General features: G+C 40.6%; 1 protein-coding gene across 2 annotated transcripts; it reads left to right on the top strand.

Annotated features, from left to right (window-relative positions):
• The first annotated feature begins 898 nt into the window (after positions 1-898).
• Positions 899-13,551, top strand: LOC107224801 (zinc finger FYVE domain-containing protein 26). Of its 2 annotated transcripts, XM_015664995.2 has the most exons (13): positions 899-1,272; positions 1,428-1,578; positions 1,667-2,332; positions 2,435-3,793; positions 5,257-5,403; positions 5,548-6,130; positions 6,207-6,457; positions 6,525-8,294; positions 8,369-8,878; positions 8,966-9,324; positions 9,443-10,971; positions 11,075-11,328; positions 11,405-13,551. In XM_015664995.2, exons 1-13 carry the CDS (start codon positions 1,115-1,117, stop codon positions 11,570-11,572), a joined length of 7,905 nt encoding a protein of 2,634 aa, XP_015520481.1. In that variant the 5' UTR covers positions 899-1,114; the 3' UTR covers positions 11,573-13,551. The 2 variants fall into 2 exon arrangements, with proteins under 2 accessions (XP_015520481.1, XP_015520482.1); XM_015664996.2 differs by lacking the exons at positions 899-1,272; positions 1,428-1,578; positions 1,667-2,332 and having other exon boundaries at positions 2,955-3,163; positions 3,241-3,793.
• The last annotated feature ends 1,455 nt before the right edge of the window (positions 13,552-15,006 follow it).

Raw genomic sequence — 15,006 nt, 5'->3', positions numbered from 1 at the left:
TGAAACAAAAGTGAAGTAAAGAAGAAATTTTAAAAAATGAACGCCTAGTCGCTGTGACGAAAAATGCTCGTACCATATGTACGAAACCAGAATGAGAGAGAAAAAAAATATGGTGAATGAAAATGCGTCTCTATAAATAGCGAGTTAGAATTTTGCTACGAGTATATACATTCATATGTAAAATGTATATCGTCGTGCGTCGTTGCAGTATTATGTGAATATATTAAAGAGGGCAAAATTGGAGGGAAATATTGCTGCGTCACTTTTTGTTCCAATTTACAGATACTATTATTAAAAAGTTATTCACGAAATGAAATGAAAAATAAAATGAGAACAGAGTCTATTCATTTCGCCCGGCAGATCACTTCGGCTTCTCCTCTCCCGGCTCTTGAGTTTGAAAGCAAATTTAACTCGCATTACATGTATTACATACCAGTAGATATTGCCAGGTCATCGATGATGTATCTAAGTATTCGATTCACAACAATAACAAAGTATTGTCCTATCATCGGATAGACAGAGTTTCAGTATCAGGATCGATTAGCAGGAGCCTTTTTTTTAGATGCTATGGAGTCTCAGAAGCGCAGAAAACACTTCCGTTTGGAAATAACATTCAATTTTCCACGGTTTTCGGTCGTAACTTTCAAACCATTCCACAAAAAACTCGTAAACAATTGCCAGTCGTCGAACTCCAGCCGGTTTCACACTGATCAAATTTCTCATTATCTCATTGTTAATTACGGTTTAATCGGGGGGGTATTAATTGTTATAGTGTCATTGCAAGAGAGTTTTTCGATCGCGAACAATCGGCCGGCTTGAAACTAAAGATAGGAGAGTTTAATTCTTTAAACTATGCCCCGCGTTGCGAAAGATAATTTGAATGTACCAAAACCACGTGGCTACGCAACACCTCCAGACTAGAAATGAAACTGACTGTTGATAACAAATGACAATCGGTTGATCAACGTGATTCATAAGAGTACAAAGTGCGATTTTGACGTTCACCATAACACGAAGATTAGAACGCGAAATGATCCTATTGATTCGGGTGAAAGGAGTAAAATTCTAAATGTTGGGATCGAGTAACTGACTGATCAAGTGAACCTTCACAGATATGAAGGGAAATGCAGGGCTGATTGAAATAAATAAATGTGTAGCTTCGAGGTTATGGTACACATCTTGGACTACTTTGATTGCTGAAATTGACAGTCGAACGGATCGCTTCACTCAGGACGAAATCCTGCACCTAGTTTCGCTCCTTGAGTCAGATCCGTAAGTTTAATACCGACTTCACATGTATACACTAATCATTTGAACATCTAGCTTAACCTCAAGCATCATTATTCTCATCTCATATAAACGTTCCTGATAATTACGTAATTCATTGCCACCTTTCTTCTCATCTATAGTTCTTTTTATTATTCTAGGAATGTCCAGAATAACTACGAAGATCGTTGGATCATTTGGAAAATATCGGAGCTTCTACGAGCAAATAATGAAGCAGCAAAACCAAAACACATTGAATTTCTTCTGGCGGTAAAGTTCTTAACCGAAGCTGCACCCAGTGAAGTAGAGAAGGTCAGATTTTCGTTGTTGAAACTATGTTTGTTCTCTTTCCACCGCATTTCCATACCGTTTACATTAATAATTCAACCAACTTCCCCAGGAGCTCCTCGATCTCTTCAAACTTGTATTGGATTCAAAAAAGGTAAAGGAAAAAGTCGGCAAACTTTCCAACCAAAGCAGAAAATTGTTGGAAGAAAATCTGAGAACATGTCCTCCGCTTGCCTGCTTCGTTGTACAAAGTTTGCTGTGTGTTTGGTCACCATTCTTCAACGAAAGCGACGTCGAGTTACAAAATTTGTACATTAATGGCCTTAAAAAATTTCTCAACGCTGATCAAACTGTACCAAGGAAATCGTCATCGGGTTATTTGGAAGTCAAGGCAACGCCCTTACTGTCTTCCAATGACAGAAAACTTGACGATCAGTCAGTTGGAACTTTGCTAAGCATTCTCTCAAAGCTTCAACTCACAGAAGATAATAATGATCAACTCATGACCTGGCTCTTTCCCTCTCTGTTTGCAAATTGCGATAACCAGGACGTCGAACTTGCACTTTACACCAGGAGAAGCAGCGAGTACTTAAAAGAGTGGTTCGTCTTTATTAACGAAATATTAAAGCGTTCCGAGTCGGCAGATTCCATTGAAAATGCTTTGGGAATTAGCAACGCCATATTCAATTTCACCAACGCCGGAGATGTTCGACTCAATTTCAGAGAATTGGTGTACAGAACGATCAAGCAGTCACGCCATTGGCTGCTCGACATTCTGGTAAATATTCACGAATACCGATGTGAAGGCACTCGTAAAATACAACTGTGCAGCAAACTCTAATACCATAGAATCATACGTTTCTTTGTTTTTTTTTTTTAGGATATTTGCTACACCCTGTTGGCTGCTGGCTACATTGACAAGGTGTCAATGTTATTGTCGGCCCCAAATTTAGAAGGACTGTGGCTGGCAGTATTTTTTAAAGTACTGAGCAATTTGCCCTGTGCCTCAAGGGTACCTGTCGAAGCAGACGAGCGAGTCAGTTTGAACTTCTGCAAGGGACTGAGATTCGTTTTGGAAAAATGTCAACTGTATTTTGGGGAGGATAAAATTTGGAGAGAGTTGAAAACTGTTGCGATAAGTCAGCTAAACGTCGTTGAGTGGGTTTTAAATAATAAGAAAACAGTATTGGAGAAAGAATTCGGATACGAGTTGAAAAAAGATTTGACAATGAAAAACGTGTTTTCACTTCTTCTCGACAACGGAATCTTATTCACTCTAAACTCAATGACTGACTTGCACGAAGGGAACTCTGAGGAAATTCAACAACTCCTTAAAAACTCCCCATGTTCGGAGGCCACCTTTAAAGCATACTACGCGATGTTGTGCGCCTTGAGAGCCATTCTACTCTCCGATTCCTATTCTTTCAAGGCTCAAAGTGTCGGAGACCGTCTGGCAGCAATGCGGAACACGCTGAAGAACCTTTTTCCATTGAACATAAGACTGGAAGCTATAGAGAATATATTTTCAATGCTGTTTCTACGCCATGAGGATTTTTCCAACACTGACAGTAATTCTGAAGACAGCGAGGAGGAGGCTGATACTAAAAAGGTCTTACAATCTGATTACAAGTTAATGCAGTCTGGATTTATCTGCAACAAATATATAATCAGAGACCTTCTACACAGCTTGAAAGATGCGATCCTGAATGCAGGAATCGAATGCACCAAGATGAAATTGGAACCAGGATCTCAGGACTCAACTGAACACGTTCGTAAAAGTTTAGCCAACATCAGTCGGGCTATCACCGATGCAATCTGGAGGTTGGAGCTTCTGACAAGCTCTCAGTTCATTGAAAGGGTGGGTGACTATGGGTCGCAAACGTCGAAGAACGAAGATGAAAGATGTTATTCTGAAACATTGCTGACTAAGAAATTGAAGACCTCGAAACTCGCTGCTTTTAAATCGATATTTTACCACCAAGATGACAGTTCGTCGAGCGAAGACCGCAACAAGTCCGAACTGGAGTTTAGCTCCGACGCTGGATCTCTAGACACCGGCAACACCAACTGCGCCTCGGGGACCAGGAAAAAGCATGGGAAGAAGAACGCAGTTGAAAAGTCTCCGGTGTTGGATAAGAATTATTCATTTATTTTGAACTTCATGCTCTCTTCAAGGGAAAGCCTGATTATGCAATGTCTGTGGAAATGTAACTTTGATAAAGCCCAACAAGTTATCGAGGTAATCAGAGATTTTAATTATCACAAATTTCTTATTGCCGACTCGAAATTTTCGTATGCTTCGAGTTCAAATAGGGTCGGTTCAAATTCCGTTGTCTTTGATTCTTTTATCTCCGAGTTCGCATGTTCTACTAAAACACCAGGCGGATTGTCGGCGTAATATCTTTTTGCTTTTATAATCCTCTCCTTGGGGAAACAGAAGCCGCAGTGACAGCAACAACAGCACCATCCTGAAAGAAATATCTCGTGAGTCATTTCCCGTCCGACACAGGTTAGCAAAAGCGATCGAAAATAACACCTTTCTGACACCAGCAAGGAACGGCGACGCATAAATATACGCAGATCCAGACCTTGACCACGACCCATGTCCTGCGCAATATTTTCGTTACCTTCTTTTTGCCTTTGGCATGTTTATAATCATACGCCAAGCACTCCAAAGCCTTTGCCCCGAATTCTGTTAATTCTTCCTGCGTACAGTTCCTTGGCATTTTAAAATCCACAATTTTTTTAAACACATCTCCAACTGTTTTTTCAAGTTCCCTGTTATCCGTATAGTTGAAAGTCCTGTTGTCATTTTTACTGTGTTCTAATTCTTGGTAGTATTCAGCTTTGAACAGATCATAGTCGTAGGTTTCTGCATCTGTCCGGTTTCCTGAATCACTGCTTGACGTTGCTGTTTGTACTTCTAGCGTTTCACTCTCACCGTTATCCTCCTCAGTCACCGTTTCTGATTCTTTACCTTTTTTTGTTGTCCAAAGATCCTTTGCTGCCTTTGTAAATGCACTTAAACTCAGGCTGCTTTTATTGAAAAACTCTGCAGCTTCCGAATTGTGGATTTCGTTACCTATTGCAGATTTTGAAACGTTTCGCTTCGTCCTAACAGCTTCATAAACGCGTTCTTCCAAGTCGTCGAAGTCGTACTAATCGTAATTATGTAGGGTCACTTTATTTTGGCCAAGTGGATAAATTATACCTTGATCGAGACAACCTACTCTGTCTAATTCACGCTTGAATCCGGCGATAAATGGCTTAGCCTCCTCAACCAATTCATGAATGTCTTTAAAGTTCGGTTGGAAAAGGGGAACGGCCTCTGTGAACTCTGTAGCAGTTCTGGCCGCCCGTTTGTTGTAGAGTTCAACGTGAGAATGTAACGGCTTGTACTTCTCCTCGTCGTCGGCAAGGGATTCAAACTGAGCCAAATCCGCAGCCTGAATCATCTCATTTTCGCTTTCTTCGTCGTAATCTGTGTCGTCTGACGCAATGACAAAGACTTTTCTGTCGTTTAGATCTACCTTGTAGGCAGGTGGCCAGAAAGAAAGTGCACATCTCGCCCCAAGTCCGAACGCAATCAGAAACGTATAATATTGCATTTCCGATCAGTTCTGTCAGCATAAAATAGCTGATTGACAGTGTCATTTGAATGACAATGATAATAAATTATCTCTTCATATTCACATCTTTCAGATGTTTCACTTGAACAATTCTCAGCTCGATGGCGAAGTACGATTTTCAAAAGCCATTTGCCAATTTCGGCACAGGATGAAGGGAAAACCTCAAATAGTCAGCACACCCGAAGCTGTAAATCGAACTTTTGAAACTTCCACACTTGAGGTACGCTGGCAAAAGAAGTTTAATTTTATTCCATATCCAATGTGGTAAACAAATGAAGAGGACTGTTTCATCGCCTACTGACCATCTCCTCAAGGAGAATGTCTGATTTTATAGTTCTGCACATCTAATGCTTCCATTTTACAGAATATAAGGCAAGTGGCGCTGGAAGGTATTCAAACATCCCGAGCGATGGGTGAAGTCGAGACTTTTCTCGCCTCGAACGAATCAGTTTTGCGTCTGATAAATCCGGACGAGGTTAAAACTAACGAATTACTGACAATAGCTGTACTGGACCTTGCCTTGACGACGGGTCAGTCGCGGTCGTTTTCTTCGCAACTATGCGAAGTAGCAACGAAATATATGAAGTTGTGCAAAATTATTGAGAAAAGCTTGTACCCTGCGTACTTCACAAAGATTTGTAAACTTTTTTACGAGAGTAAATTAAACGCGTCTCTGCCGAGCATTCTTTGCGACGCCAGCGTGCCGTTGACAATTAAGAAGTTTAACGAGAAAGTTAAGCTTTGGAACGAGGTGGAAAAAGTCGTTACAATATTAAATCTGTCTCGATTGGAGAGGGGCAAGGCCCAAAAAGAACGCTCGCATAATAGACTTACCACGAGTCAGGAGGGGCTCGCATTCGTCTCTGAGTTTTGCAACGGCGGAGCCTACTTGAGCAAGCTTTTTACTCACTTGAGTGTCCTTGAAACGATAATCCCAAGGACCGAAAGTAAGAATTTTACGTTTCTTGGAAGACAAACTTCTACAGTCATTGCATCTAAAGATGATGAATTTTTTATTCACAGACGAACGCTTGGACGAGACTCTGTACGCCATGTTGGTACTCCCGATCCATTCTTACTTTGGGCACCAGTATTTTGACTTGGGTGTTGAACTGGACCAACTGGACAGCGTTGCCAAAAAACTTCGCGTCAACCTGGTTCACAGCTTACTCGTAAGCTGCTGTCCCAAATTTCCTTTTAATGAAAAACTGGGTAGTGGAAAATCGACAAACAAAATTGGCTACATTGTATTGAACGAAGATTTAGCGGATTCGGTAAGTTTTCGAAATTTAGGAGTAGCCGCTAATATAATTTATGCTGATAACATTCTTTATATTTCAGATGCTGACTGAGTACGATATGGAAAAGCCACACGAATGCGTAGCCGGAATTTTAACACTGCTCTTGGATACTATTTCTAATATTTATCCAAGTAATTCGGTGCTGAGATACAACAACCTGCAAAGTTTGTCTAAGAATTCAGATATTCTGAGTATTTTGCGAAGAACCTCTTGCCTCGCGAATTTAAATCTGTGCGAATTGACCAGTGGCGATGAAACTCTTACGTTCTTCTTGAACCTGTGGAATCTTTTATTCCTGCACTCGATGTTGACCACTTGGTCCGCCAATGCTCCGTGCAACAAACTGCAGCACGTTGTTTCAATGATGAATATTGGGTATCAGATTGGTGAATTGGGATTGGTCACCTTGGCCACCCTCCGATTCAAGCTGCTCGGAAATCTGTCTTGGGATTTGGAGTTTTTGAAACAAATCGAAGATGTCAACGAAGTTGCCTGGCAGGATCTGGATCTCATCCAGGATCCGAGGCTAATTTTTGCTATGGCTAACGAATTTTCGAGAACACCCATGGTGTTCGTATACGATTCACGAAACTTGGACCAAGCTCTGAATGCAGCGATTCAGAACTACATCGCACATCACCACTTGATACAACCGGCCGGCAACGATACCAAAATCGATTTATGCTGGCTGCCGGAGATGGTACGTCGGTATCAGGACTTCTTGTTGGAAAATGCTAGTCTTGCTCAGCAGACTTTGGGCTGTAACTTTGACGAGAGTTTCACCCTGCGTAAGTTCTTGAATACAAATGTTGAAAACAGCATTGAATTGAAGTACAGCCCGCAGGTGCGCCAGTACGAAATAAGACTGAATTACACCGGCATCGATCATTCCATTACAAATAGTTTACAAAACGTCCGTCGATCTTCAAACAACATTCACTCGTTGAACCATTGGCAAGGCAGAACTGTGGATGAAAAATTATTGCAATACTTTGAGGCTCACTGCTGGCTTTTGCGTTACTTGGTGCAACAAATTCACAGGACGGATCCAGCGATCTCTGAGAAGATGGGCGACAACACAGGACGTTGCGGCTGTCTCGAGAATCTTCTACGCTCAAGCTTCACGAAAATCTTGAGTAATGCGTTTGGCGAAAACCAGGCAATGTTTGGCATGCACGAAGATTTATCGCAAAAAGAACTTTGGGCACATCTTGAAAGACTGATAAAGAAGGACAAGTGGGAGCAGTGTTTAAACGTGATAAACTGCCTACCCGACAACTTGATGATAAATGATGGCGAGATTTTCTCGTTGAAAGATAAAATTTTGAGTATTCTAGTTTCGTCGTTGGAGCTGGATGATAAAAAGGTAATTGAATACCTGCGACAAATTAAAAATATTCATGTTTTGGCATGCACTGTTTCATTAAATCTAACGCATTGGCGTTTGGAAACATGCCAATATGCCTTGACTTATGTTCTCAACCACTCGGATAAAACTGAGCTCTCTGGCTATTGTCAAGAGCATTTGGATGCGACGATGCGCAGTTTGGTGGCACTTCATAAAATGATACCTCAGTTTGGAAACAGTCTTGACATGAAGCACGTCACTTGGTATGGGAATGCTTATTCGACAAACAAGGTAGACCCAATGAAAATAATGAAATCTTTGATCGAAGCAAACAAGTTTGAACTCTGCTTAGAGTGGTTCGAGTATCACAGTTTCTCAAGCGAAATGCAGTCCCTGGTGAATCAGGATCTGCTGATCGGGCTGCTGGAAAATGATCGGAAGGATTTTGAACCTGCGACAAAGGTGAGTGTGATAAACGAGCTTCGATTATCAACATTTCCAGCACGGATTCGTGATTAAACTTTCTTCATTTTCAGTTACTTCGAGCACTGCCCATCAATCGTGCAATGAAACTGTGCAACGGAGTTCTGAGCAAACTGGATTCGATTACAGCGATAAAATTTGTCACGAATTACTTACTGGACAGATGTAAACCTAAGGAGGCGGTGAAATATCACAAGATTTTAGTCAGCATAGAGATATTATCGCAACTCGATTACAGAGAGAAATCTGCATTTATTCACCTGTTGAAGGAGCCGTTGTTGATGCTCGAACAGCTACTGATGAACGGGAAATTTGAAGTTCTCCACAAGATCTTGAAATTGGCATCCGACAGCTTGCCGAAAGCCAGTATTTTGCCGGAAGACACCGACAAGATAGTCAGGTACTATGCTGGAAAGTCGTTGGAGTTCAGGGTCGCCATGCAGCGCGACGGAATCGAGTCTAAGTCCAAAGATTCTTCCTCGTCGAGTAACGAGATCGAGGGCACCGAGTTCATGATGCCCGTAACGGTTCCGACTAAAGACGAATGGGTGGCAAACGACAAGGTGCTCCAAGGATGTCTATTTTTTTACCCTGCATCAAGATGACCGAGTCACAAATTGCCTAATCCTGTCTTTTTCTCTGCTCTGCAGGCGAGGGTCTGCAGCTGCTGCAAGGCGGTCGTATTCTCCATGTTCAACAGACGGCATCACTGTCGTAGATGCGGCCGAGTTATTTGTGCTGTCTGCTCGCAGCAGAGAATGCGCGTCCCGACGTACCCCGACTCGGTGCTCGTCAGGGTCTGCAACGACTGTAAACGTCAAACGTTGCTGCGGTTGCAGCACGCCCCTCCTTCGACTCCGAGCAGTGAACCGTTCGATTACTGGCAACTGACGCTGGACGAGACCCTCAACCAAACTCTCAGAGATGAATTTTCCTTCGAATACGCACCTAGCATATCTCTGTGCTTAGCCATCCTGACTCTGCACTCGGATCACAAGGCATACGCAAGGTTTGAATGTGTTTCGTCAACAAACAGCGTCAATAAGATCAATTTGTCTCTGCTTCTACTCTAATTCGTTTCTCATAAGAGTCGATCTTGTTCTTATACACCGCGTATTTCACCACAGCTTTCTGTTGGACCGATGTGACGAGATAAAACAGCTGCTGCGTCCTGTCAGCTCTGGAAGAACAAACCCCGAAGTCGATCTTATGCTGCTCGTGAAGATGATGCGCTCTCTTGTAATTGCCGCCAAGGTCAAGTGTGCCAAGCTATCGCTGAACGCTGGACTGGATCACTGTGACCGCTGGCTATCACACATTGATCTTATTTCAACTCTGGTACAGTCGGACTGCTCGGCTCTTATTCCCTCCGACAGTATCAACGAGCGAGCCTTTAGGAAACTGAGAGATCTGCTTATCGAAAAGGAGCATTGGATTCTGGCCTTGGATGTCAGCACGAAGGCAGGATTGGATAGACAGGGAGTTTGGGCCGTCTGGGGGAAGGCGTACTTGAAAGTCGGGTGTTACAATCAGGCGAGGGAAAAGTTCGCTCACTGCTTGGACAAAGTTGAGAGCTTTGACGACTGGGTATTTCTCCCCAACTCTCGTCAGACTGATAATAATAAGAGCCGTTCAAGCGCGAGGACCGGCGACAAGCAGAGGAGCAGAGAAAAAACTCGTCCGATGAAGAATCCACCACTTTTGGTAGAGATCTTACAGATTATCGAGAGCTCGACTTTCAACCGGCATTCATGCAAGGCTGTTACCTCCACTTCGTTCACTGCCCTCGACGTATCCATAACTTTGAACAACATTAAGTCGATCAGTCAGGGACGATGTTACGACCTTGAACCAGCCTCGATCACCGACACCGCTTACTATCATGAAAGTTTGCACTATTTGCTTTCATACGGAAGCCACTCCGCGATCTTGGAATTTTTCATCAAGCATGAAAAGTACGAGGATTGTATTCTCCACGTGATGGGTAACCACGTTGATCCAGAGGTTTTCTTCAGCAGCGTTTACTTGCCCTGTTTGAAAAACGGGCTGGTCGATAACTTGCACGAAGCGATGCGTACCAAAGACCCGAATTTGCTCTCATGGAAAACTTATCTGGTTTTCACATGCCACAGCTTGGAGACAAAGAAACTTCTGCACACCTTGTATCAGCTCCAAATATTCATCAAGGACTACGTCAGGGCCTCAATATCTTGCATACGGTTTTATGTCAACGAGGCTGCTGATTACACTGACCTTTGTAGCCGTTCCCAATTTCTGATTCAAGCTCAAAAACACTTGGAGACGGAACTGCAGGCGAACAGCTTAGGGCCGAAGAGAAGGAAGAGCACAGGATCTCAACACAGCGGTCAAAGTGCTCTTACTCTGGAACTCGAGCCGTCCGACATTGATAAGCACATAAACACGATATCGAGTCAGATGGAGATTGCCAAGTTCTTGCGAGACAGCGAACAAGAGCAAAGAGACGTCAGAAAATTCTTGGACCATCTTTTGAGCATGGAAAATGAAAATTTGAACGTTCAAGAGTTGCCCACTCTCTTCGGTACTCAGCTGCAAAAAACACAACTTGCTGTGTTAGCGATTCTTTGTGGTCGCGATGTTGAGGAAGGCTTTGGAATCGCCTATCGAATAATTCAAAGTAAGAAGCAAATTTATTTTTTTTCAGATATAGAAGACTGGTGATTTTTCTTTTAAGCTAAAATTATTGAACTTGCATTTTTCATTTCTATTCATCTTTCTAGATTACAATCTGCGGTCCGAGAAGGTTTATTCGCTAGCTGGGCACATCTTGGCATCCGAACAAAAAGTTGGTTCGCTAGAGCAGCTAGTCAAATGTTGTCGAAGCTCAGGAGCTCCGGAAACAAATGCATTATCCGATCGAGTCCTGGCGCACTGTGTTAAAGTTCTTTTGAAATACTCCCAAATGGAGTCTAGTTCAAATTCAAAGGACAAGGTTGATACCCTTATAAAGCTGATTACAGACCTGGAACTCAAGGTAGAAATTCATTGCCAAAAATATGCAAAATACTGAGGTATAGAAAATAATGTATCACAATTTCATGATTTCTCAGATAAGTATGTACATCGAAAGTCAACAATTGAAGGCAGCCTATCTCCTCGCTGTGAGACATTCGAGAGCTCAGGATGTGAAGAGGATTCTGAAGGAGGCAGACAGACTCGAGCAGACAGCGATAAAAGCAATTTGCGCCAAGTGGCTTCACAAAATGCAAAATTCCTGAGAAATATTTCAGCAAAGTTCAGTCCAGAATAATAGGTAACCCAAATAATTTCCTCAATTATTTTATTGATATTGAATAAACTCTAAATGAAGATGAAGTAACATTCCCGATAGTTTTGTTTGCCTTTTTTTTTTCAATTTAGTCATAGTCTGAAAGAAGATACTCAATTGTTCCAAAGATAAGTCAACCTTGGACATAAGTCCAAGATTTAAGTAAGATCCTTAGTCTTCAGTTTGCATTTCAGAACTTTTTTTTAGTTATTGAACATAAGTCGCTCTTTTATGACAAAATTGATATCATATGATTATATTTACATATTAATTTATAAATTGCAATTTTTTTTAAATAAGTATATTTATCAATGGAACTTGAGTGGATTAAAATATCGCAAGCATGAATTTCATTGGTTTAATTGGATGATTGAACTATTCATAAAAAACAATTTCAGTCTGTAAGGTAAATTTTCTAAGAATCCCGAACATAAGTCGAGCCGGCGTATGAGTCGAGGACGACTTTTGGGGGTCATATTAGCAATAAAACGAACCTCGATTTACATTCGGAATAATACCGTATGTGTTATCAAAATGTTATTCGGCATGTCCACAATATTGGATTGTTTTTTTTATTACCTATACACAAATTTTTTTTCCTGGTTGACGTGTTTAGTTTACTGATCGCTGAATAGTATTAACAATTTTGAGACACAATTTATGGATGTGTGTATATGTATATAAAACGGGTATGTATACATACACACAGACATGAATATGTATATTTATATATATATATATATATATATATATATATATATATTTTTTTTATTAAATGATAATTAACCGTATATGTGCATATAGTAAGTATTAGATGATGAGTGACTCAATATTGATGCAGGGCTGTGATATATTATACACTTCTCGTTATTTAGCCCAGTCTGACTGGAAGCCGCAGATTTTTCTCACCCCTTATGTACCCTGTTATATACGTATTATAAATATTTATAAATGAATATCCAACGATAATGAGTATGATAAAATTTTTTTTAAGCAATGATATGCCGTCAGTAGTCTATTTCAATCACAAATTATCACAACTCCTAACTGGGGAATTACAAATAAGAAATGAAAAATCAGTAGAAGTATGGATGAAAAGAATGTTGTAACAATCGAACAATCTTAGATTTTATTGTCTGTATTACTCTAATAAATACTAAAGGCTTTGAATAGCGCACATTGGTATGTCATCCGAAAACTTTTATCTCTTAGTCAGAGTCTGAGACAAATAGTACACGGGAGGAAAAATCGTTCCGGTAAAAGAAAAGTGTTTACAGTTTTAAATACGAAATAAGGAATGAAAAATCAGTAGAAGTATGGGTTGAAAGAATATTGTAACAATCGAACAATCTTAGAATTTACTGGCTGTATTACTTTAATAAAAACTCAAGGCTTTGAATAGCGCACATCGGTATGTCAACCGAAAATTTTTATCTTTTAGTCAGCGTCTGTGACAAATAGTACACGGGAGAAAAAATCGTTTTGGCAAAAGAAAAGTGTTTACAGTTATAAATACATTTTATTCGCCCGATACATGGTATATCAATTTTTCGATAATGGATATACATGAAATACGTTATCGATTGTTAGAGTTATGTTACAAAAACACAATTAGTTCTTTATCCTAAACTATTAGAGTATTAGAACATTGAATGGAATGTTGTTAATCGAAGTGGTAGAGACAAAAAAACGGATATAAATAGAAAATATGGATCTAGTCATCTAAAATTGTATTTGAAATAGTCTTGATTTCGACAATGTGATAAACATAATTGACGAATCAATGTCATTGCTTAGTCCGATACACGGACTATGATTGAACGGTGTGCTACGAGTTACACACAAATTCAAATTGCGGTGATACTCGTCAGCTATAAGCTACGTCTTGTGAAATTAATCTTACGATTACATAAAAGAAATTGTCAGTTATGTCTTGCAAAATTATTAATGCTCCTTCTTTCTTGCACCTTGTTTGTTGATTAACACTTACATCTCTTTAAACAATGTATTATCAAATCTTCACTTGATTCGCAAGAAGCAATAAGCCATTCTTGTTTCTATCTTATCATTGTATCGACGAACGAGCTCTAATTATATCAAGTTTCTTTCTTTTTGTTTTATTATAAAATATTAACAATATTAGAACATCTGCTGCCATATATAATAGCGAATAATTATAGCAGTAATAACAATAAGATTTACATGTAAATTATATTTACATACATATTATGTATATTTATTATTTATATGTATATAATTGAAATATCGGAATGTATACGTGTATAGCAAGCGTAGGAACAGGCAATTGTAATTGGATTACGAAGAGAGCTGCGGTTTACATTTGTCACTAATTTTTCTTCGTAAAGTCTTTTCGTACTCCATTAGCAGCAATACAAAGAAACGGAACCCTTCCATTAGACCTAAAAACTCGAGATTTAAATCCCAGACAACAGTTTCAGTCATATTTTTTTGCAGTATTGCTAACGAACAATCGAACGAAAGATATGGTGTCTAAAATGATGTATAAAGGCTAGTCAGATCTTCCTCTGTTGAACAAATTGCGCACAGATTACAGACAAGTTACTCGTCGTTTCTCTCAAAATGTTCATCCGCGTCATCACCATTCGCCACTTTTTCCTCATATTTCTCGGCAAATTTTGGATCCAAATTCTTTATGGAAGAGAGTAAACTCTCTTTCTCCTGAGGCGACCAGTTCTGGCTCCATTCCCTGAACAACTTTACTCGGCACTCAAACAGGCTCGGCGGTTTGCCCGCATCCTCTTTGCACGCCAGACTTTCCAGACTGGAAACAAGCCCATTGACCAATCTTGCAGGTCCGCACTTTTCTATCAATATACCCAGAAAGTCTCCGCGTTGCATTTCTGACCATTCCTGAAACCATTGAACGACGTAGCGCAGCTGAGCCTGGTTTGAAAGTGTCGCGGACATATTTTCATCTGGGGATAAAAAAACAGAAATTTTACCTAATAATCGCAAGAATGAAACAAACGTAATCTGGCTTCTCAAAAATTCAGACGTGAGTTTGTGTACATTTGACGTTTGGTCACGCTGCTGTTCTGTGTAAAACCTTGCAGGTTAACGACCGCGTGATTATTTGCTCCGATACCCGATCGGGAAATCAGACGCTAACAAGTACCGTACCTATGCTTGAATCCAACCAACGCTGCTGTTCCCCAGGCTGTTCAGCGTGTCTGTATGCCAATGTGGCGTTCCTTGCTTCTTTTACTATTTACGATTCGTTCTTGTTTATTTACGTTCACCGGATGGTGAAGAACACCGCGACTTGAGGACGGTTGCCATTTGCCATATCCAACACACGGCACAAGTCGGCAGAGTGCAAACGCCTTCCGCAAGTCCGAGTGC

The sequence above is a fragment of the Neodiprion lecontei genome, chromosome 7 (assembly GCF_021901455.1).
Source record: "Neodiprion lecontei isolate iyNeoLeco1 chromosome 7, iyNeoLeco1.1, whole genome shotgun sequence".
Taxonomy (NCBI): domain Eukaryota; kingdom Metazoa; phylum Arthropoda; class Insecta; order Hymenoptera; family Diprionidae; genus Neodiprion; species Neodiprion lecontei.
The sequence above is the reverse complement of the archived record's forward strand: the minus strand, read 5'-3'. Positions and strand labels throughout refer to the sequence as shown.

Coding starts and splice junctions, on each gene's coding strand:
- LOC107224801 (XM_015664995.2), top strand. CDS start 1,115: ATGAAGGGAAATGCAGGGCTGATTGAAATAAATAAATGTGTAGCTTCG. Junction 1,273..1,427: donor TCGCTCCTTGAGTCAGATCC/GTAAGTTTAATA, acceptor TTATTATTCTAG/GAATGTCCAGAATAACTACG. Junction 5,404..5,547: donor TTGAAACTTCCACACTTGAG/GTACGCTGGCAA, acceptor TCCATTTTACAG/AATATAAGGCAAGTGGCGCT.